The sequence below is a fragment of the Grampus griseus genome (assembly GCF_964374135.1).
Source record: "Grampus griseus genome assembly, chromosome: 19".
In the NCBI taxonomy this organism is placed as follows: Eukaryota; Metazoa; Chordata; class Mammalia; order Artiodactyla; family Delphinidae; genus Grampus; species Grampus griseus.
The window spans coordinates 22,057,002-22,082,030 of record NC_139013.1 but is presented as its reverse complement, the minus strand read 5'-3'; the positions used below and the strand labels follow the sequence as shown (position 1 = coordinate 22,082,030).

The window sequence follows — 25,029 nt, the reverse complement described above, 5'->3', positions numbered from 1 at the left end:
AGGGTAGGAGATTATCTGTGTAGAAACTATAAATTCTCTGGATTAAAATTTAAGAAATGGAACCAAATAGGCTGGTACTTCAAGTTGTAAGTTGCTGTGTTGATGATGATAATAATATCTTGCCTTTGTAAAGTGTCTTAGAGTTTCTAAAGCTTAGTAATATGCTCTTTTAACCAATTGTATCTACTGTATTGCTTTTCTCGCAAACCAATTTGTAAAAACAAAACTCTTGGAATGGAGAAAATGGGTGAGCATGGAGCTTGCTATTGCTTGCTTCTGTCTCTTTCTGTGTATGAATAGTGTTTCCTGTATCTAAAGGAGTTGTCTGCATTTATGTGTTAAGTGGGACACATGGACATTGTGAGGAGGAAAGCATAATTAAAGGAGTAGTCATTCCAGACATCTCTGAAGAGTATTTAACCTATGACCAAACCATTGTCAGAATAGTATCTTGCTTCAAAAGGATCAGTATGCCAGTTTTCTTTATTGCAGGTAAAATATGAATTGGTGGAGTTACAGTTTCAGTGTTGCTAGGGGTTGTAAAGACGAGTTATTGCCAGGAAGCTTGCAGCCCTAGATAAATTAGATTTGGTAAGCTTTGCAGCCCTGGTGAGGAACTATGTTTCTTATTCTTTTCAGTAAAGAGAAGGCAGGGTGAAACTAAACTTGATTTTTATGCGATTAAAATAGTTTAGGTGCTGTATACTTATAAAACTGTGTAACAGATCCTTGGTGAAAGTTTATATAACCAAGTTAAATGTTTATTTAAATTAAGCATTCTCACCAATTCTCTTGGTATTTCTGTAGGACAAAAACAAGCTTATGGATGCTCTGAAACATGCTTCTAATATGCTTGGTGAACTTCGGACTTCTATGTTATCACCAAAGAGCTACTATGAACTTTGTATCTTTTGAATGCTGAAGAATGAACATTTTGATCATACTTTTTTCTCAATAAGGCCATATTTTTGTTTGTTCCTTAAGTTTTTCTGAAGTTGTGTTATTGTCTTAACCAAATAGTACTCCTTCTCCATGCAAATGTGCTCAGTGAGAAAAATAAAAACTCAGTATCAGAAACCCTTTTTCTATGCTTAAATTTCAAGTGGGTTGTTGTTACATCTCAATTTTCAGACTCTCATGAAGGTTATTGAAAGTATTAGACAATTGGTTCTTTTTGTTTGTTTGTTTTTTAATTTGTTTTGGGCTGTGCTGGGTCTTCGTTGCTGTGCGCGGACTTTCTCTATTTGCGGCGAGTGGGGGCTACTCTTCGTTGCGGTGCGCAGGCTCCTCATTGCAGTGGCTTCTCTTGTTGCGTAGCACAGGCTCTAGGCTTGCGGGCTTCAGTAGTTGTAGCACACTGGCTCAGTAGTTGTAGCACACTGGCTCAGTAGTTGTGGCTCGCAGGCTCTAGAGCACAGGCTCAGTAGTTGTGGCGCACAGGCTTAGTTCCTCCGTGGCATGTGGGATCTTCCCGGACCAGGGCTCAAACCCGTGTTCCCTGTTTTGGCAGGCGGATTCTTAACTACTGCGCCACCAGAGAAGTCCCTAGGCAGTTGGTTCTTTAATGCTAAGATTTTGTCATGCAGGACTCTGAAATGGAAAGGAAATCAATGCTTTGCCATTTCAAAACCCTTTAGTAGTCTGACAGGCAATCTTGTTTTTGTTGCCTTGCTTTACCAGACATCTTTTAAAACCCTCATTTTAAAGTAGGGAAAGCCCAGAAGAAATTCTGTCTTTACTTAATTTAAAAATGCTCTCATACATGACTAACGTTTAAGAAATTTGCCCAATATGGTAGTTCCCTGGTGGCCTAGTGATTACGATTCTAGGTTTTCACTGCCATGGCCCAGTTTCAGTCCCTCGTTGGGGAACTAAGATCCCACAAGCTGCGTGGTGTGGCCAAAAAATAAATAAATAAATAAAATAAAGAAATGGCAATATCAAAAAAAAGAAAAACAGAAATTTGCCCAATAATTTAACGACTCCAACAAGTTGCAGAGTATTGCTTAGGTTGACTTAGCTTTGAATCCTTAATGATAATTAAAAGATATGGCTATTTCTGATGAACTGCACTACTTGGAAGTTTACCTGACAGATGAGTTTGCTAAAGGAAGAAAAGTGGCAGATCTCTATGAACTTGTACAGTATGCTGGAAACATTATCCCAAGGCTGTAAGTTATTAAGACTGTGAGGGCTTTTATATCTGCATTTCCCACTTTATGTTATATCCTTTAAAATCAGCAGCTTTTTTAAACCAAGTTTAAGGTTATTTAATTTCTTAACGAATAGAGGTTAACATTCCGATAGTGATTAAGGTTTTAGAGTATAATTAGTTTTACTTTTTATAGATTATTGAGGAACTTTGGAAATAGGAAAAATGGACATATTTTATTTAATTTCTTGACTACTAGAAAAATTAATATAATGACAATTATAAGAGACCTAATGTGTTTAAAGGTGATGATATATATATAAAAATGGAGGGGTGTCAGTAAACAGTTATATTTTAAATCAAACGATATTTTCTTCATTGTGCAGGAGAAAACCTGCTCCCTGTCTTGTTTTTTTAATGTTTGTATATGCTATGTTTGAATATAATCAAATTCTTGACTTGAGTATTTTATATTTCTAATCTAATGTTGCCTCATAATTCTTCTAGTTATCTGTTGATCACAGTTGGAGTTGTATATGTCAAGTCATTTCCTCAATCCAGGAAAGATATTTTGAAAGATTTGGTAGAAATGTGCCGAGGTGTGCAGCACCCTTTGAGAGGCCTGTTTCTTCGAAATTATCTACTTCAGTGTACCAGAAACATCTTACCTGATGAAGGAGAGCCAACAGAGTAAGTGCTTTTCTTTCTTGATTTAATTGTAGTATTTTTTTGTTGTAAAACATACAAAAAGTATAGAAAAGTATATAGAAGGAAATAAATAATCAATAATTCTCCTGCCCAGAGTCAGCCACTGGTAGCATTTTTTTTCTTTTTTTTTTTTCCGGTACACGGGCCTCTCACTGTTGTGGCCTCTCCCGTTGTGGAGCACAGTCTCTGGATGCGCAGGCTCAGCGGCCATGGCTCACGGGCCCAGCCGCTCCGCGGCATGTGGGATCTTCCCGGACCAGGCCACGAACCCATGTCCCCTGCATCGGCAGGCGGACTCTCAACCACTGTGCCACCAGGGAATCCCCACTGGTAGCATTTTGTGTATAGATTTCCTTTGAGACACAGAACTCCTCAGTATATGTGATGTGATACAAAATGTACTGTTATGAAAATTATGTGTGGATTATTAGTACCTGCTTTTTTCATGCAACATAATTGAGAGCATATTTTTCATTCCATTAGATATTCTTTGAAAATGTGACTTTTTAAATGAGTTACATTTTGAAAATGGTATTTGTGATAAAATAATGAAATATGCTTAACTTTTTCTATGAGCTAGCCAGTTTTCATATTGTTTCTTGAATGTCTGTCAGTTTTTATAATTTGTCAACTTCTAGTTACCCCAGAGTATTAGTGATTTCAGTTATCTGTGCACACAAATTAGATATTAACTCCAAAACAGAAAGCAAAAAGCCATTCAGAGAGAGCCCTATCTCTTATGTGAGCAGTATTCCAGCATCCGAGTCCATTGTGCTTTTATCCCACAAAAAGGGTAGATGGTCAGCCTGCTGTGGTCTCATCCAACTGGGTGAACTATTCATGAGACACGTTCCCTTGATTGAGGAACTTAATTCCCTTTTTTTTAAAGTTTATTCATTTATTTCTAATGTGTATATTTTAGTGGTTTTTAGTATATCTGCATCATTTCCTTTTCAAAAGAAAAACTTTAATAAAAATTTAACCAATGCACAAGACAAAAAGTTTAAATGGTATAGAAAATATAAAAATTTAACGGTGTAGAGAAGATGGTGAGGTTATTTGCTTTATTATGATTTGACTCAGTTTTGAGCATTTAATTAGGCAATAAGCAAAAAATTTTGAAAACTCCTAAGTTCACCATCTTAGGAGATGTAAAAATAAGGAGGAAATACTTGGTATCTTCCCTTGCAGAGCTTACAAAGCTTATACTCCAATTGAAAACATAAAATATTCAACAATAAAATGATGAGATAACAGTGACACTTGTGTCAACTTTTTTAGGCCTTTTGAATTAATGGAATACAATTCCAAGAACATGTTTAGTTGGCCCAGGAAAGGGAGTGGTGGGGGAAGCGTTTTGTCCCTTTACACTTGAACTGTGTCCTCTCCCTGATATTTTTTTCTCGAGTCTGTTCCCTTTGAAATTGAGCACTGAGCCAGTGAGGTTGAAAGTGTCTTTCATAAAGCATTTGGTGTATTAAAGAGGTAAGAAGGAAATGCACAAAGAAGAGGAATAGTAGTAATTTTTCCTATAATTTAAATACTGTATATAAAGATTTTTCCATTTCTTTGCAGTGAAGAAACAACTGGTGATATCAGTGATTCCATGGATTTTGTACTACTCAACTTTGCAGAAATGAACAAGCTCTGGGTTCGAATGCAGCATCAGGGACATAGCCGAGATAGAGAAAAAAGAGAACGAGAAAGACAAGAACTAAGGATTTTAGTGGGAACAAATTTGGTGCGCCTCAGTCAGTTGGAAGGTGTAAATGTGGAACGTTATAAACAGGTTTATATCTTTTTACTTCTCATCTTTTCTTATGTCGTGAGATGTAAATTGAAGTCTGATTTTTAAAATTGAAATATTTTTAAAAATAATGTTACACTGAAAACCATTGACAATCAAAGAAGACTTAAATAAACTAAAAGATATATATTTTGAGTCTGTGCTTGTGGATTGGAAGACTCAATATTATCAAGATATCAATTTTCTTTAAATTGAGATTTAGTATATTTTAACTATAGATTTACTCTAAAGCTACAATAAGATAATCTGGTATTGGTGAAAGGGATAAACACATACATCAGTGGAGAATAAATCAGGAATTAGCAAACCTTTTCTGTAAAGGACCAGATAGTACATATTTTTTGGTTTTGTAAGCCATATAGTTTGCAGCTACTAAATTCTGCCAGTGTAGTGCAAAAGCAGGGAAATACAATGAGGAAACAATTTACAAAAATGGGCATTAAACTAGGTTTGCTGACCCCTAGAAGAGATGATCCAGAACAGACCCACATGTATATAATCAACTATTGTTGATAAGGGTGCAAAGGCAACCTTTTCAACAAGTGATTCTGCAACAATTGGACATCTGTATGCAAACAAAGCCTCTGAACTGCAACCCATTTTCATGTAGAGAAACTAAAAAAAAATGATCAAAGTCATAAGTGTGAAATTTGCAACTACGAAACTTTTAGAAGAAAACACAAAGGAAATCTTTGTAACCTTGAATTACATAAAGCTTTCCTAGGACACAAAAAGGACAAACCATAAAAGAAAAAAAACTGATGACATGGACTTTGGCTTTTATGAAATAGAAACCCAGAATTTTTAATTTAAAAATTCTGTAAAATTTCAAAGTTTAGTCTAGAAATGATGTATATGTCAGAAAAATCTAAAATATGACTTTTAAACTAATAGCTCAAATGTGTTATTAGAGGAGTTACTTAGGATTTTGAAAATAATTTTTTAACTCCTAAAAATTTTTCTCTTCTCTTTTCAGATTGTTTTGACTGGCATATTGGAGCAAGTTGTGAATTGCAGGGATGCTTTGGCTCAAGAATATCTCATGGAGTGTATTATTCAGGTAGGTGAGAACATTTCAGGGTATTAAAGAACTCATTTTATATTTCATTAATTTTCATTGTTTTGGAAAAAAATCTTGATTGAAGAGGAATTAAGGTTTCCTGAATAAATCCCTTTCTCCTATTAATGTAACAACTTGGTCTTTGTATTAATGTCTTTTTCTCCCAAAAATGTAGAAAAGATTAACATCCAAGTTTTCTAGGTATCGTTAGTTTTAGTTTAATTGTAGCTGTACTTTGGAATTGCTTCAAGATGGCAGAGAAGGGCTTGCGCTCACTCCCTTTTGCGAGAGCACCAGAATCACAACTCACTGCTGAACAATCATTGACAGGAAGCCACTGGAACTCACCAAAAAATATACCCCACATCCAAAGACTCCTGCTGCAATGAGACAGTAGGAGGGCACAATCATGATAAAATCAATCCCGTAACCACTGGGTGGGCGACTCACAAACTGGAGAACAATTATACCTCAAAAGTCCACCCACTGGAGTGAAGGTTCTGAGCCCCACCTCAGGCTTCCCAACTTGGGGGTCTGCCAAAGTGAGGAGAAATCCCCAGAGAATCAGACTTTGAAGGCCAGTGGGGTTTGATTGCAGGACTTTGACAGGAAAGGGGGGAACAGAGACTGTACTCTCGGAGGGCACACACAAAGTAGTGTGTGCACCAGGACCAAGGGGGAAGGAGCAGACACCACAGGAGACTGAACCAGACCTACCTGATAGTGTTGGAGGGTCTCCTACAGAGGCAGGGGGCGGCTGTGGCTCACTGCGGGGACAAGGACACTGGCAGCAGAAGTTCTGGGAGTTACTTCTTGGCGTGAGTCCTCCCAGAGTCTGCCATTAGCCCCACCAAAGAGCCTTGTAGGCTCCAGTGTTGGATTGCCTCAGGCAAAACAACCAACAGGGAGGGAACCCAGCCTCACCCATCAGCAGACAAGCATATTAAACTTTTCCTGAGCTCTGCAACACCCAGCTTTACCCACCATTAGTCCCTCCCAACAGGAAGCTTGCACAAGCCTCTTAGCCCCATCCACCAGAGGGCAGACAGCAAAAACAAGAAGAACTACAGGCTTGCAGCCTGCTGAATGAAAACCACAATCGCAGAAAGATAGACAAAATGAAAAGGCAGAGGACTATGTCCCAGATGAAGGAACAAGATAAAACCCTGGAAAAACAACTAAATGAAGTGGAGATAGGCAACCTTCCAGAAAAAGAATTCCGAATAATGATACTGAAGATGATCCAGGACCTCGGAAAAAGAGTGGAGGCAAAGATTGAGAAGATGCAAGAAATGTTTAACAAATACATAGAAGAATTAATGAACAAACAAACAGATGAACAATACAATAACTGAAATGAAAAATACACTAGAAGAAATCAATAGCAGAATAACTGAGGTAGAGAAGAATGGTTAAGTGACCTGGAAGAAGGAATGGTAGAAATCATTGCGGCAACAGAGAATAAAGAAAAAAGAATGAAAAGAAATGAAGACAGCCTAAGAGACCTCTGGGACAACATTCAACGCACCAACATTGGCATTATAGGAGTCCCAGAAGGAGAAGAGAGAAAGAAAGGACCCAAGAAAATATTTTAAGAGATTGTAGTCGAAAGCTTCCCTAACATGGGAAAGAAAATAGCCACCCAAGTCCAGGAAGCACAGAGAGTCCCAGGCAAGATAAACCCAAGGAGAAACACGCTGAGATGCATAGTAATCAAATTGACAAAGATAAGGACAAAGAAAAATTATTAAAAGCAACAAGGGAAAAATGACAAGTAACATACAAGGGAACTCCCATAAAGTTAACAGCTGATTTCTCAGCAGAAACTCTGCAAGCCAGAAGGGAATGGCATGATATATTTAAAGTGATGAAAGGGAAGAACCTACAACACAGAATACTCTACCCAGCAAGGATGTCATTCAGATTTGATGGAGAAATCAAAAGCTTTACAAACAAGCAAAAGCTAAGAGAACTCAGCACCACCAAACCAGCTCTACAACAAATGCTAAAGAAACTTCTCTAAGTGGGAAACACAAGAGTAGAAAGGACCTACAAAAACAAACCCAAAACAATTAAGAAAATGGTAATAGGAACATATATATCGATAATTACCTTAAATGTAAATGGGTTAAATGCTCCAACCAAAAGACGCAGACTGGCTGAATGGATACAAAAACAAGACCCTTATATATGCTGTCTACAAGAGACCCACTTCAGACCTAGCAACATGTACAGACTGAAAGGAGGGGATCGAAAAAGATATTCCATGCAAATGGAAATCAAAAGAAACTGGAGTAGCAACTCATATCAGATAAGATAGATTTTAAAATAAAGACTGTTACAAGAGATAAGAAAGGACACTACGTTAATGATCAAAGGATCAATCCAAGAAGAAAACATAACAATTATAAATATTTATGCACCCAACATAGGAGTACCTCAATACATAAGGCAAATGCTAACAGTGATAAAAGGGGAAATCAACAGTAACACAGTAATACTGGTGGACTTTAACACCTCACTTACACCAATAGAGAGATCATCCAGACAGAAAATAAATAATAAACACAAGCTTTAAGTGACACAATAGACCAGATAGACTTAATTGATTTTTATAGGACATTCTACCCAAAAGTGGAAGAATAGACTTTTGTCTCAAGTACACACGGAACGTTCTCCAGAATAGATCACATCTTGGGTCAAAAATCAAGCCTTGGGAAATTTAAGAAAACTGAAATTGTATCAAGTATCTTTACTGACCACAACGCTATAGATTAGAAATCAATTACAGGAAAAAAAAACCTATAAAACACACAAACACATGGAGGCTAAATAGTGCACTGCTAAATAACCAAGAGATCACTGAAGAAATCAAAGAAGAAATTTAAAAATACCTAGAAACAACTGACAATGAAAACACAATGATCCAAAACCTATGGGACACAGCAAAAGGAGTTCTAAGAGGGAAGTTTACAGCAATTCAAGCCCACCTCAAGAAACAAGAAAATTCTCAAATAAACAATCTAACCTTACACCTAAAACAACTAGAAAAAGAAGAACAAACAAAACCCAAAGTTAGTAGAAGGAAAGAAATCATAAAGATCAGAGAAGAAATAAATGAAATAGAAACAAAGAAAACAATAGCAAAGATCTATAAAACTAAAAGCTGGTTCTTTGAGAAGATAAACAAAATTGATAAACCTTTAGCCAGGCTCATCATGAAAAAGAGGGAGAGGACTCAAATCAATAGAATTAGAATTGAAAAAGAGAAGTTAACAATGGACACCACCGAAATATAAAGCATTGTAAGAGACTACTACAAGCAACTCTATGCCAATAAAATAGACAACCTGGAAGAAATGGACAAATTCTTAGAAAAATATAACCTTCCAAGACTGAACCAGGAAGAAATAGAAATTATAAACAGACCAACCGCAAGTAATGAAATTGAAACTGTGAATAAAATCTTCCAACAAACAGAAGTTCAGGACCATATGGCTTCACAGGTGAATTCTGTCAAACATTTAGAGAAGACACCCAGTCTTCTCAAACTCTTAATATTGCAGAGGAAGGAAGACTCCCAAACTCATTCTACGAGGCCACCCTCACCCTGATATCAAAACCAGACAAAGACACTACAAAAAAAGAAAATTACAGACCAATATCACTGATGAATATAGATGCAAAAATCCTCAACAAAATACTAGCAAACAGAATCCAGTAACACATTAAAAGGCTCATACACCATGATCAACTAGGATTTATCCCAGGGTTGCAAGGATTCTACAATATATGCAAATCAATCAGTGTGACACACCATATTAACAAATTGAAGGATAAAAACGATACGATTATCTCAATAGATGCCACGAAAGCTTTTGACACAAGTCAACACCCATTTATGATAAAAACTCTCCAGAAAGTGGGCATAGAGGGAACCTACCTCAACATAATAAAGGCCATATATGACAAACCCACAACAAACATCATTCTCAATGATGAAAAACTGAAAGCATTTCCTCTGAGATCAGGAACAAGATAAGGATGTCCACTCTCGCCACTGTTATTCAACATAGTTTTGGAAGTCCTAGACATGGCAATCCAAGAAGAAAAAGAAAAGGAATACAAATTGGAAAGGAAAAGGTTAAACTGTCTCTGCAGGTGACATGATACTGTATGTAGAAAATCCTAAAGATGCCACCAGGAAACTACTAGAGGTAATCAATGAATTTGGTAAAGTTGCCAGATACAAAATTAATACACAGAAATCTCTTGCATTCCTATACACTAACAACAAAAGATCAGAAAAAGAAATTAAGGAAATAATCCCATTCACCATTGCAACAAAAAGAATAAAATACCTAGGAATAAACTTACCTAAGGAGGTAAAAGACTATAAGACGCTGATGAAAGAAACCAAAGGTGACACAAACAGATGGAGAGATATACTATGTTCTTGAATTGGAAGAATCAGTATTGTGAAAATGACTACTACGTAAGGCAATCTACAGATTCAATGCAACCCCTATCAAATTACCAATGGCATTTTTTACAGAACTAGAACAAAAAGACTTAAAATTTGTATGGATATACAAAAGACCCCAAATAGCCAAAACAATCTTGAGAAAAAAAAAATGGAATTGAAGGAATGAGACTCCCTGACTTCCAACTATACTACAAAGCTACAGTAGTCAAGACAATTTGGTACTGGCACAAAAACAAAAATATCAATGGAACAGGATAGAAAGCCCAGAGATAAACCCATGCACATATGGTCACCTTATATTTGATAAAGGAGGCAAAAATATACAATGGAGAAAAGACAGTCTCTTCAATAAGTGGTGCTGGGAAAACTGGACAGCTACATGTAAAAGAATAAAATTAGAACACTTCCTAACACCATACACAAAAATAAACTCAAAATGGATTAAAGACCTAAATGTAGGACTGGACACTATAAAACTCTTAGAGGAAAATACAAGAAGAACACTCTTTGACATAAATCACAGCAAGATCCTTTTTGACCCACCTCCTAGAGTAATGGAAATGAAAACAAATAAACAAATGGGACCTAATGAAACTTAGCAGCTTTTGCACAGCAAAGGAAACCATAAACAAGACAAAAAGACAACCCTTGGAATGTGAGAAAATATTTGCAAAGAAATCAGCAAACAAGGATTAATCTCCCAAATACATAAACAGCTCGTGCAGCTCAATATCAAAAACACAACCCAATCAAAAAATGGATGGAAGACCTAAATAGACATTTCTCCAAAGAAGACATACAGATGGCCAAGAGGCACATGAAAAGCTGCTCAACATTACTAATTATTAGAGAAATGCAAATCAAAACTACAATGAGGTATCACCTCACACTGGTTAGAATGACCATCATCAGAAAATCTACAAACAATAAGTGCTGGAGAGGGTGTGGAGAAAAGGGAACCCTCCTGCACTGTTGGTGGGAATGTAAATTGATATAGCCACTATGGAGAACAATATGGAAGTTCCTTAAAAAGCTAAAAATAGAATTACCATATGACCCAGCAATACCACTACTGGCATATACCCAGAGAAAACCATAATTCAAAAAGACACATGCACCCAAATGTTCATTGCACACTATTTACGATAGCCAGGTCATGGAAGCAACCTAAATTCCCATCGACAGATGAATGAATAAAGATGTGGTACATATATACAATGGAATATTACTCAGCCGTAAAAAGGAATGAAATTGGGTCATTTGTAGAGACGTGGATGGACCTAGAAACTGTCATACAGAATGAAGTAAGTCAGAAAGAGAAAAACAAATACTGTCTATTAATGCATATATGTGTAATCTAGAAAAATGGTACAGATGAACTGGTTTGCAAGGCAGAAACGGAGACACAGATGTAGAGAACAAATGTATGGACACTAAGTGGGGGAAGCGGGGGTGTGGGGTTGTGGTGGTGGGATGAATTGGGAGATTGGGACTGACATACATACACTAATGTGTATAAAATAGATAACTAATAAGAACCTGCTGTATAGCACAGGGAGCTTTAGTTCGCTGTACAGTAGAAACTAACACAACAGTGTAAAACAACTATACCCCAATTAAAAAAAGAAAAAAGGGAAATAAAATAAAGACAGAGTTGTTAACACTGCCAGATGGGCCATACTGGAAGCTGATGCAAAGGAAAAATACTGATCTTCCTTAACTTAAAATTTTGATATTTTGGTTTGTCATTTTTTGGCATTACTGAGTCTCATTTTTCTTACCTTGAAATGGGACTAACAGAGATCCTTATAACAGGAGCATTAAATAGATAAATAAATATAAACCTGGAAAAAAACTTGTAGATGTACTTTGGTTAATAGAATATTTCTTTCTGGGGTTATGTTTAGAGAGGCTTAAAAGTGATGTATTTGAATTTGGTTTTATAAGATTAAAATGATTTTTTTCCCCACAAATATGAACTTTAAATACTAAGTCCAGAATATTGTGTGAAATGCTTTTTCTAATTGATCTTTACTATTTGGTTTTAATAATAATTGAGTATTATTTGATTTTCAGGTTTTCCCTGACGAATTCCACCTTCAAACTTTGAATCCTTTTCTTCGGGCCTGTGCTGAGTTACACCAAAATGTAAATGTGAAAAACATAATCATTGCTTTAATTGATAGGTAAGAATTTCCAACACTGGAGGGCAGATGTTCCGACTTGGGAATAATGAATTTAAAACATTTTTGTGAATTCTTTTTTTCTGTTCCATCTTTATTAATATTTTTGATGTAGTTACACTAGTTCTGTAAGTCTGAGTACTTACTAAGTGCTTGTCTAGCTTACGCATGAAATAAGTTTAGCTCTTAATTGTACAGGGGTCATGAAGGTAATGTATTTTAATCTATGCATTTAATTGGCATTTAAAGACATTATATAGACCTAAGATGTTAGTCATAAATCCAAATTTTATAAATCCAAAGATCACTGAAGAGCAAAACTTGCTTTTACCACGATGAAAGTATCTTGGGCTTCCCTGGTGGCACAGTGGTTAAGAATCCGCCTGCCAATGCAGGGGACACAGGTTTGATCACTAGTCCAGGAAGATCCCACGTGCCATGGAGCAACTAAACCTGTGCACCACAACTACTGAGCCTGTGCTCTAGAGCCTGTGAGACACAACTACTGGGCCCACGTGCCACAACTACTGAATCCCATGTGCCTAGAGCCCGTGCTCCGCAACAAGAGAAGCCACCACAATGAGAAGCCCGCACACCACAACGAAGAATGGCCCCTGCTCGCCGCAACTAAAGAAAGCCCGCGTGCAGCAATGAAGACCCAACACAGCCAAAAATAAATTAATTAATTAATTAAAAAAAAAAGAAAGTTATCTTTCAGTGGGAACCAGTTTGATCTGGAGTCTTCTTTATCAAGTAGCCATAAATATAGATGATTAAGAATGTTCAGGTAGGGCTTCCCTGGTGACGCAGTGGTTGAGAGTCCGCCTGCCGATGCAGGGGACACGGGTTTGTGCCCCGGTCCGGGAGGATCCCACATGCCGTGGAGCGGCTGGGCCCGTGAGCCATGGCCGCTGAGCCTGTGTGTCCGGAGCCTGTGCTCCACAACGGGAGAGGCCACAACAGTGAGAGGCCCGTGTACTGCAAAAAACCAAAAAAAAGGACGTTCAGGTAATCACTGCATCATCACATGTTTTTAAAGAAGAATTTTCAAGTATTAAAAATGTTAGTAAATCCTCTTTAAGTTTGACTTCTTTAGCCCTTGGTCTTTGTTAAAAGTATAAAACTTGGCCTTTAATAATAGCTTTAATGAGTGCATGCTGGGTGCTAGTACATAGTATGTGTCCTACTTGTGAGCATACACTCATTGACATTATGAAACCAGAAACCCAAGTGTAGATTTATTTCTGCAAATACGTTTTATTATATTTTAAATATCTAAGTTATTAGTTTTAAAGTCTGAGAATTTATATAGCAGAATTCTTCAAATTATCTTGTCAGTCCTGGACATTAAGAATTATAAGTTACTTGGCCATGCTCTTTTTTTTTTCTTTTTTAAAGCATTTCTCTTTTTTTATTAATTTATTTTATTTTTTGCCTGCACTATGTGTTAGTTGCGGCATGTGGGATTTTCATTGAGGCATGCGGGATCATTTGTTGTGGCACACAGGCTTCTTTCTAGTTGTGGTACACGGGTTTTCTCTCTCTTGTTGTGGCATGTGGGCTCCAAGGCGCATGAGCTCTGTAGTTTGCGGCACACAGGCTCTCTAGTTGAGGTGTGTGAGTTCAGTAGTTGTGGCCTGGAGGCTTAATTCCCCCGCAGCATTTGGGATCTTAGTTCCCCAACCAGGGATCCCACCCGCATCCCCTGCACTGTTAGGTGGATTCTTTACCACTGGACCACCAGTAAAGTCCTCTATTTGGGCATACTCTTAATGGAAGCTAATAACTGGATTTTCCTATGTTGGGTGTATTGTCACTTAACTGTTTCTGTCAGTAGTGGTTCTTCTGTGCATAACAAAATGTGCGTCTAGTTGTAACCATGATAAACACTTAGTGATAATGGAACAGACATTATTTTGTATAGTTTAAGATGTGGTAAATAGAAGTTAACTTTACTACTTTTAGAATTCGTTGTGTTTTAAACTTTTCAGTAGTAAAAATGCAGTGTCTTAAAAGAGTCTAGGTGCTTTTTATATTTAAAAGATTATTTTTTCTAATCATGGCTGTTGAATACGTTTATCACCTTTAATACATTTCTATCCATATCTACTTAATTAATTTGGCAGAATTGGCCTGTCGAAAATTTGTTGTGTATGGTAAGAATACAGTGAAATAAGGCATCATTGGTAAAACTGTTTCATTAAAAATGAATTGAGGGAATGGTCAGCTACGTTCCCTGTCCTTCTTAAAAATCTTTTTAGGAGAAAGGTTCTAGGAGAAATACACTTGGAGAAAATACAGAACAGCATAAAGAATAAAATGTCATCCATGATCCCACTACCCAGATCCCTATATCCTTTTAAATAAAGATTATTTTCTTTTTTAGATTAGCTTTATTTGCTCACCGTGAAGATGGACCTGGAATTCCAACAGATATTAAACTTTTTGACATATTTTCACAGCAGGTGGCTACAGTAATACAGGTTTGTATGGCTTTGTTGCTAAGTTCTCAAAACTTTCAAACTTCTCAGGTGGTAGTTCCTCTTCTAATTGTTTAAAATAAATTCCATGGTTTTCTGAACATTCCAGTCGAGACAAGACATGCCTTCGGAGGACGTTGTATCTTTACAAGTCTCTCTCATTAATCTCGCTATGAAGTGTTATCCTGATCGTGTGGACTATGTTGATAAAGTTCTAGAAACAACAGTGGAGATATTTAATAAGCTCAACCTCGAACAGTAAGTCAAAGTTAAACATTTTTGTAAAAACCTTTGTAAAGCACTTTTTTGTCCCAGATTTATTTTTCTTTCGCAATTCCTTTTTGAAATGTTAGCGTTCATCTTGTTTTAAGTATTTGTTAGATCGACATGCTTGGTACTAATCAGGGCAGAAAGTGGCAACCAACTGCTTGGCTGTGTACATTGATCAAGTAGTGGCACTCATAGACCATAGCAGTCTTCAGGGACCAGTGTCTCCAATTCAGACCCCTTTGTATATATGGGTGAGTTAGTTTTTAAACTGGTAAGGAAACTATTTATATCAAGCAGTATTTCCATGAGAAGTGGTTTCCTACAGATGAGTAAGATGTGAAAAAATTAGGGAGGCATGTATGTATTTAAGGTGTAGAAATTAATTGGTTTAAATTTTTCTCTATTTTGAGCTTTGATTTTGATACCATCAAGGATAGTATAATATTCTGTTGTCTACTTGCATCTTCTTCAACTATGCTGTCCTGGACCTGTTGCATCCTCTAGTGGCCACTGTGGGCAGTTCTGATCCCTTTTTGTTTTCCCAGCAGTCCTCTTACTGTCCCATCCTTCACTGCTTCTGAACATGCGGTCAATTTAGGACCCTCCTTGCCCTATACCCCTCCTTGCCCAATCTAGACCCCTCCTTGCCCCTCCTTGCCCTATATATATAGGTCCCTATATATACTCATGTAATCTTTCCGCTTTCCATCTCTCCTCCAGTGGTTTAGTTAACATCTGGAAGATTTCTTTTCCTTTTACCTCTTTTTATTCCTCCTTTTTCTTTTTGTCACTCCCATTTTTTGTGAACTGAAAAACATTCCAGATCTTGAATAAGTGATGTATCTATATCTTCCCCCACTAAGTGAGTTTTAAAGTAAAATTAGACAAGATAAAAAATTAGAAATCCCAACCTCTAAAGGTCTTATAAATGCCTGGATATTCTTCAGCCCCCACGGAATGTTCCTAATTTCATCCTGCTTTTCCTTAGTCATCAACATCTGATGCAGAAGAAATAATTTATGTATTTTTCTATTTTGTTGAATTGCTATTTTTGCATGGCTTTGTCACCCCGAATATCCCGTACTTATTGGCTGCCCTAGAAACCTAACTACCACTTAAAATACTTCCCTTAGAAATACCACATTCTAGACAGGCATTTTAACTCCAGGTATACAACCTGTTTATGAATTGGAGACTAGCATAACTTATTGTATCAATAGGACATTAATAGATGAATAAATGTGTTTAGAAAGACATCTGATAAACCTCTCTTGGAAGTCATTGGAGTGTTTTGGGATGGTGTGATTCACTTGACCCATTTCCTTTAATATTATAAATGAAAAATTTCAAGTTTTTGTGAATCAAGTGCTGTTTGTGTATATAAGAAGTTAATTTCATTCACTAAAGGGCTGCTGTTTTTCTTTTTGCAGTATTGCTACCAGTAGTGCAGTTTCAAAGGAGCTCACCAGACTTCTGAAGATACCTGTTGACACTTACAACAATATTTTAACAGTCTTGAAATTAAAACATTTTCACCCACTCTTTGAGTACTTTGACTATGAATCCAGAAAAAGCATGAGTTGTTATGTGCTTAGTAATGTTCTGGATTATAACACAGAAATTGTCTCTCAAGACCAGGTAAGAGAATACCCACATGCTTTATTAGAAAAACAGAGACAATGTAGTTATGGTTTTAGACCTTGAGACAAACACATGAGATGGGCGGGGAGGGTAATTTACTAAAAAAAGTTACAAGTAGCTTATTCATTATATAAATGAGATAATGTATAAAGAAGAAATTATAAAATAACTATAATCCCACCAGGAAGAGAGGTCCATTGATTAACTATTGATTAACATTTGGTGCGTCTCTTTCTAAATGTTTATATGTGTACCAACATGCATATACTTTCATACAGAAGAAGGAATTATGTTGGAATACTATTTCGTAACTACTTTACACAACTAGAAATGCTTTTGTCAGTGGCATTATATGCTGATTGTTTCACCCCAGTGGGTTTCTGTCTCCCATGATACAGGTGGATTCCATAATGAATTTGGTATCAACGTTGATTCAGGATCAGCCAGATCAACCTGTAGAAGACCCTGACCCAGAGGACTTTGCTGATGAGCAGAGCCTTGTGGGCAGATTCATTCATCTTCTACGGTCTGAGGACCCTGATCAGCAGTACTTGGTATGAGTTAACTCTTACTATACCCCTTCAACAACTTCTAATGAAGTCGTGTAGATGTGTCTCAAATGGTCTAATCCAGCTTGTGGTATTAAAAGGTTTTGAAAGAATTGAAACTGAATAAGAGATTAACTGAACTTTATGATTAAATGCATAATTGTTTGTAAACTTCTGGAGCTTATGAAGAACAAGTTGGTTGCTGTCATTTCTTTTGAAGACTTCTTAAGAATTGTAGAAAAACCTATCTTCCTTTAGTTGGGTGTCCTATAATCAGTCCATGTTCATTTTCTTTTTGAACTGTGTGTTACTTGTAGAATTGTTCATTTGTTTTTCATAATAAACTTTTAAAGTATGAGTAAAATCCTTATATTCAACTGTGTATATGTTTCCAAGGTTTGCAAATAGAAGTTGTTTGTGTTTGCCACATGGAAAATGTGTGAAGACTTTAAAATTAAAATTGCCTTTTTCTTAACCCCCTTTTCCTGGAAAAAAACAATCAGATGAGATTCTCCCTTTCTTTGTCCTTAGTCCTCAATAAACCTTTGTGAAATGAATAAAACATGTTGCCTGAGTAGGAGTATTGGTGACTGATACTGGACAATTTATGTTTATGAAAGGTAGCACATATGGCTGCCTAATTATCGTTTGGGCAAAGTAGTTTAACCATTGTTGGATGCATGAGGCTAAGTGTTAGTAATGAAGAACACCTTTATTTGAGGATGAGTCCTGACTTTCTTCCTGTGTTGACTTTGTCATAGTTGACACTCTAGTACTTCTTCATAGCCATTGTGAAAAAGAAGCTGATTTCTGTTGGTAGTGTGACAGTCTTCAACTTGGCTTAGTGTCAGATAATCTGTGCACTGTGTGTGATCTATACCTAGTGGCTGGCTCCATTGTTCAGATGTTTTAACTGATTCCCTTATGTTTCTGTGTCACATGGCCTATGTGTGTTTTCATTTTTTGTTGTATACCAAATGTAGTAGTTAGGAAGTATGCTTTCCACCTGTGGCCAGTTGGTTATGCCATGTACAGAAACACCTTTAAGGTGAGGATCATTAGCTGTGACTTCCCCAAGGGGGAATGCATTCTCTTCCTATCCATCTATGACTGTCAGAGAAATTTACAAAACCTGAATATGTCACACACTGTGACACACATATTAAGTTATTTCATGAATTCTTGTGGTTTTTTTTCTGAAACAACCAGACATTTGTTTACTAATGGCTCTTTTTTAAAGTGTGTTACCATTTCCCTTGACTTAAATGGTCTTAATGTTTTTCTGAAGTAGGAGGTGTGATATACCAGCAATATGCATATTTTTTGTATCATAATAATAGTCAATATTTTGAGTACATACCTTGTGTTAGTACTGGTAACACTTTACATCTATTACTTGATCTTCCCAGCAACCCTAAGAGAAATATACTGCCCCATTTTTCAAATGAAACTTACAGCTAAGAGAAGGTAAATATTAATGTGCCCAGGGTCACACAGATAGTAAGTGTTAGAATCTACTTTTAACTGTATCTGTCTTCAGAGCCTGTGCTCTTTATCAACACAGTATACTTCTCACATGTGTGTATGAACATGTATTTATATCTGCCCCTGACTAGCTATGTAACTTTGGGCAAGTTATACAACCTCTCTGAACCTCAGTCTTCCCCATTTGTGAAATGGGTTTAGTATTTGTCTCTAGGGTGATTGTGATGACTCGGCAAGATAAGAAATGTAAAAGTATACCATGAAGTCTGGTATATCATACATATTCAAAAAATGGTAGCAATCATGATGATTAGAGCTCCTGTTTAATTTTATAAGTGATTAATTACAGTTTCTATAATTACAGAAAAGATTAATGGGTTTTGTTTGTTTTGGTCAGATTTTAAACACAGCACGAAAACATTTTGGAGCTGGTGGAAATCAGCGGATTCGCTTCACACTGCCACCTTTGGTATTTGCAGCTTACCAGCTGGCTTTTCGCTACAAAGAGAATTCTAAAGTGGTGGGTTTACTTTTAAGTATGTCACTAATTTTTCCCCTTTTTCCTCTGTGTATGTGTTTTAGTTTATCACTATAGAAAATTTCAAACATATACAAATAGATAATGGTGTAATAAAATCCCAGTTTCAATAACTCTCAATTCATTACTCATCCTGTGTTATACTTAAGTATCACTATTGACAATAGTGATGTTGGTAGATAAGATTACATACTAGTTGAGGAATCACATAAAAAACACTTAGAAATGAAAGATTAAAACAGTTTAAATTTATGTTAGAAGTTTTTCCTGTGTCTAAAGATCACTTGTGAGACATCTATAAGTTTATTACAAAATGGCTCAGAATGCTTTAGTTTCTCAAGAACGATTTTATTTTCTTGGGAGTCTTTATGAAGTACTAATTCTGAAGTGATATAATAATCTTATTCAGAGGTTGCAGTACATAACAAGTAAGATCTAATTCATGTTAAGCTTTGCCTAATGAAAGGGCCCAGCATTGCATAATTGCTGCTCTCTAAAAGCCTGTAATTGAATAATTTTATGAGTTGTGTACATTTTTTAATGAGCTTAGTCCTTTTACAAACAGGATTATGGCTAAGTCTTCAGTGGTGTAGAAAATATCCTAATCTGGGAGTTCCCTGGCCATCCAGTGGTTAGGACTCTGCTTTCACTGCCGAGGGCCCAGGTTGCATCCCTGATTGGGGAACTAAAATCCCACAAGCCTCACGGCGCAGCAAAAAAAAAAAAAACCCTAACCTAATGTACCTGAAAGTTGGACAATCAGGTTTATATTAAGGAACAAACACCATAAACTTTATTTTCTAATAATGGAGAAACAAGGTATATTCAGTAGACTTACCAGTATGACATAGCATGCCTTTGGCCAGTTTTTATGAGGCCAGCCTCTCATAGTTCCTTTTTCCCAGTATTTTATGGATAGATGTTTGTGAATGTAACAATAAAAAAAGCAACGAGCATTTACTTACTATGTGCCGTACACTGTGCCAAGGAGTATAAACTTGGATTATTGCATTTAGTCCTTGTAAAAGTCTGTGACTATTATCCTCTCTTAAAAGTGAAAAGAATCAATTGCATTAATAAGAAATTTGGATGGTCAAATGTGGATAAAATATTTAACCTCACTACTAATTGTAACAGTGAACCTTTTTAGAAATCTAACTGGTAAAGAAAAAAGAAAAATAAGGTTCAGCAATAGCCGTGGTGTGATGAGAATTCATTCTCATCTAGTAATGGTGGGAATGTGAATTACTACAGTCTTTCTAGAAAACTCTGGCAGTGTGTAACTAGAGCCTTAAAAAACCCAGTATTTCCACTTCTAAATTTACACTAAAGAAAAAATTAGGGATTCAATAAAGCTTTGTGTTTACAGACCATTTGTTATATTACATTTATTTCCAAAAGGAAGTAGTTAAGTAAATTATGCTATATCCAGTTTGTGGAATATTTTCTAGTGATTAAAATGATTTTAAATAACTTTAGTATCATGAGGAAAATTATGACAAAATAAGTGAAAGAAAAGAAGTTGAATACAAATTACATGCAGCATGAGCCCAATTTAATTCTTCAGTAAGTACTTTAAAGTAGAAAACGATACACAGAGGATCCCAGTTACATTATATTTGCATAGAAAAAAGAAAGGAAGACATTAACATTAGAATGTTATCAGTGATTATTGCTGGGTGGTAGATTTAGGGATGGTTTTAATTTTTAAAAAATTCTTTTGTGTATTTTCCTAATTCTGTCCAATTTGGGAATATGTTGCTTTTTCTGATGCAAAAAAAACAATACCAAGTATATAAAAATTGCAAAGCCAGTGACTTCAAATGGATGTTTTGAGAAGACATCCTGCTTGATTTCCTTGTGTACTCCACAGATGAGACAGAAGATAGCAGGAAAACTGTGAACTCAATTTTAACACTTTTCCTGTTTGTTCTATAGACATTTTATATAAAATGAATATTCTTAAGCAAGTTAATCTTGAACTTAAAGTAATTTGAACTATTTTTTTTTGTTTTAGGATGACAAATGGGAAAAGAAATGCCAGAAGATTTTTTCATTTGCTCACCAGACTATCAGTGCTTTGATCAAAGCAGAGCTGGCAGAATTACCCTTAAGACTTTTTCTTCAGGGCGCTCTAGCTGCTGGAGAAATTGGTTTTGAAAATCATGAAACAGTAGCATATGAATTTATGTCCCAGGTGTGATCTGCTCTCTTTCTGGGATGTTTAATCCGTTTGCTCTGTTCAGTCACCTGTCTGTAGTTAATGGTGGTGGTGCACGTGGATTTACTCTTCACTGAATTTATAACTACCCCTTTCTCACCATCTTGATGGGAAATACTATGCTTCTTAACACTATAGTTTTATTGACTGGTTTGGAGCAGGAAAATTGATCAGTTATTGGGTGCTAATGAGATTGAAGATTTTCCAGTGGGTTATGGTAAAAACTGTTTCATGGGGGAAAAAAATTCCTTTGTTATTCATTTTGGGAACCCTGGATTAAACAAAAGTTAAAACAAGTTTCTTTGTTGCAACTTGTCAGCATCTTTGTCTTGTGCCTCTCCAAGCGAGGGCACTGCGTATTCTGATCTGAACCATATTCTGATCTGAATGACTCACAGGATGGGGCTTTGATGGGAAATACTTTGGAAAATGCTCTAGTAGATGGTTGGTCCCTAAAGGTCACTTCTGCTTTGTGTGTACCAGGCATTTTCTTTGTATGAAGATGAAATCAGTGATTCCAAAGCACAGCTGGCCGCCATCACCTTGATCATTGGTACTTTTGAGAGGATGAAGTGCTTCAGTGAAGAAAATCATGAACCCTTGAGGACTCAGTGTGCTCTTGCTGCATCCAAACTTCTGAAGAAACCTGATCAGGGCCGAGCTGTGAGCACCTGTGCACATCTCTTCTGGTCTGGCAGAAACACAGACAAAAATGGGGAGGAGGTAAGGTGGGAGGTCATTCCTAACCAACAGTGTTAGAGGAGAGGGGATCATTGATAGGGAACGGCTGCTGGGGCCTTTTGCCTTGGAGGTGAAACATGTGCAGTGCTTGGAAACCTGACAAAGAATATTGCTTTGTTTTGTTAAAAGAAACGAAATGGACAGTAACATATAGAGTTACATCCTGTGGTGAAGCCTCCACTTTGAGGATTTTGTAACATAGCAAGTTTGTACCACTATCTTTAAAAAATATACAAAACACATAAATATAAAACATTTAACATATAAATATATAAAACAAATAATATATTTGTTTTAAAATATAGCTTTGTGGGCTTCCCTGGTGGTGCAGTGGTTGAGAGTCCACCTGCCGATGCAGGGGACATGGGTTCGTGCCCCGGTCCGGGAAGATCCCACATGCCGTGGAGCAGCTGGGCCCGTGAGCCATGGCCGCTGATCCTGTGCGTCCGGAGCCTGTGCTCCGCAACGGGAGAGGCCACAACAGTGGGAGGCCCGCGTACCGCAAAAAAAAAATAAAATAAAAAAATTAAAAAAAATATAGCTGTGTACTTTAAAAAATGAAGAGGATTTAAATTGGTTTTGTCCTTTTAAAATATGAAAGAGCCACTGTAGTGTGTTTATTTCTTTGTGTGAAATGGGACATTTGTGATTCATTAATCTCTTTAATACTCCCCTCACTCCCTTTATTCTAGCTTCACGGAGGCAAGAGGGTAATGGAATGCCTAAAGAAAGCTCTAAAAATAGCAAATCAGTGCATGGACCCCTCTTTACAAGTGCAACTTTTTATAGAAATTCTGAACAGATATATCTATTTTTATGAAAAGGAAAATGATGCGGTAAGTGAATAATAAATTGCTGTTAGTGAACTATTTTCCTTTCCTACTCTTAGATTTGATACATACAAAAGTTTATCATCCTGATACTTTTCTTTTTTGTTTACAAGGGTCAGAGTTTGGAGAATCTACCTAGTGGTCTCTTTCATTCTCTAAAATTCTTCTCTGTCTATATAGATGCATCTTACAGAAGAGCTTATTATGTGCAAGAAAATTCTTATCTCTTTTGTTTATGAATATTTTATAAAATAGTCACTCCCTGTTTAAAAAATAAAAAATAATTTACAAATGCTGAATAGTAGGCTGATTTGTCATCCCATAAAAGTGTAGAATAATTCCCAAATAAAGGATGGATCAATATTTGTAGGTTAAATAAAATTTTGCTTTTGTTCTTTTACTGGTTTATGATTTTCTGTATTTCCATTAAGTTTTTTTTTTTTTTTTCAGTTGTTGTTTTGGATGAATGTCCAATAATTGTTGCTCAAACCAGGAATCATGTTCTCATCTCTTTTTTTTTTTTTTTTTCTTTGTTTTCATAATCTGGTAACTGCTGAGAGTAACACAAGCTCCTCAAAACATTTTTATTAAATTACGTTATTTTTTGTGTGTGTGTGGTACATGCTTGATGGTAAAATTGTTCTTTTGTAGGTCACGATTCAGGTTTTGAATCAGCTTATCCAAAAGATTCGAGAAGACCTCCCAAATCTTGAGTCCAGTGAAGAAACAGAGCAGATTAACAAACATTTTCATAACACACTGGAGCATTTGCGCTTGAGGCGGGAATCACCGGAATCTGAGGGGCCAATTTACGAGGGTCTCATCCTTTAGAAAGGAGCCAGGCTCACCATCCTCCTTTCCATGTACATCCAGTAAGGGTTTTATTATACTAGGCTTCCCTTCCATAGATTGTGCCTTTCAGAAATGCTGAGGTAGGTTTCCCATTTCTTACCTGTGGTGTGTTTTACCCAGTACCTCCAGACACTCACCTTCAAGACCTTAATAAAATTATTCACTTCATAAGTGTTCAGGTCTGTCTGATCACCCTAAGTAGCATGATTGATCTGCTATTTTAAATTCCTGCGATCTGTTTAAAAAAAAACAAACAAAAAAAGCCAAAAAAACCCCACTTATCTCTGTGACTAATGAAGCTCTCCTTCCTTTTTTTCTGTTTTGTTTCATTGTTGAGTGTGTAATTTCCTTCATTACTTGCGAGTACTAACCAGAAAGTGTCTGTCTCTCTGTTCTGAGATTAATTTAGAGGAAAGGAATACTGTTTGTGAAATTCAGCTTGGGCTTCTCCTGAAATGCAAGATAAGGCCATGTGTAATATTTTCCCTAAAATTAGAGTATATTAATGCATGTTTGAGAATTTTAAAGCACCATGGTCTAAACCAGAAGCTATATTTTGCATATTTGGACTCAGCCATCCATTAAGAACTTAGGTTGTCCTCTGGACATATTTATCAAAATAATTTTGTTCTAAATAGTATAAAATAGAAAATTTGTGATCTATATAATTTATGTATAACCTTCATTGTTGTAAATTTAGGGGGAAATGCATCATACAATTATGATTTTTTTTTTTTCACCAGTGAAACAATAAAAGTTGCTATTAACAATTTTGGACCTTCTTCCTTTCACACTACCTTAATTCATAAAAGGAACTAGTAGAATATATATGGAGTTTATTGTATATTCTCAACATTCACAACACTCACTTGTTCAACTGTTCACTTGTTTTAAACACTTATTGAGCAGGACACCATCTACTCTTTTAGTCATATTTACTCATTTGCTTTCTTCAGCCTTACTCTTCTTTCCTAGGAATGATACCTCCACATAAACTCCCAAAAGCCTCCCACCTATATTAGTTACC

The 25,029-nt window shown here is 36.3% G+C and overlaps 1 protein-coding gene across 1 annotated transcript in view; it reads left to right on the top strand.

Moving 5' to 3' along the window:
- Positions 1-24,772, top strand: part of VPS35 (VPS35 retromer complex component) — a 40,502-nt gene extending 15,730 nt beyond the window's left edge. Inside the window, exons 3-17 of the mRNA XM_082676175.1 lie at positions 808-904; positions 2,048-2,171; positions 2,660-2,842; positions 4,436-4,649; positions 5,644-5,727; positions 12,290-12,399; positions 14,783-14,879; positions 14,986-15,134; positions 16,577-16,784; positions 17,186-17,341; positions 19,218-19,340; positions 21,376-21,555; positions 22,063-22,302; positions 23,013-23,156; positions 23,802-24,772. Of these exons, the coding sequence (XP_082532301.1) occupies positions 808-904; positions 2,048-2,171; positions 2,660-2,842; positions 4,436-4,649; positions 5,644-5,727; positions 12,290-12,399; positions 14,783-14,879; positions 14,986-15,134; positions 16,577-16,784; positions 17,186-17,341; positions 19,218-19,340; positions 21,376-21,555; positions 22,063-22,302; positions 23,013-23,156; positions 23,802-23,981 (2,289 nt within the window). The 3' untranslated portion in view covers positions 23,982-24,772. The remainder of the gene's footprint in view (positions 1-807; positions 905-2,047; positions 2,172-2,659; positions 2,843-4,435; positions 4,650-5,643; positions 5,728-12,289; positions 12,400-14,782; positions 14,880-14,985; positions 15,135-16,576; positions 16,785-17,185; positions 17,342-19,217; positions 19,341-21,375; positions 21,556-22,062; positions 22,303-23,012; positions 23,157-23,801) is intronic.
- Positions 24,773-25,029: the final 257 nt, after the last annotated feature.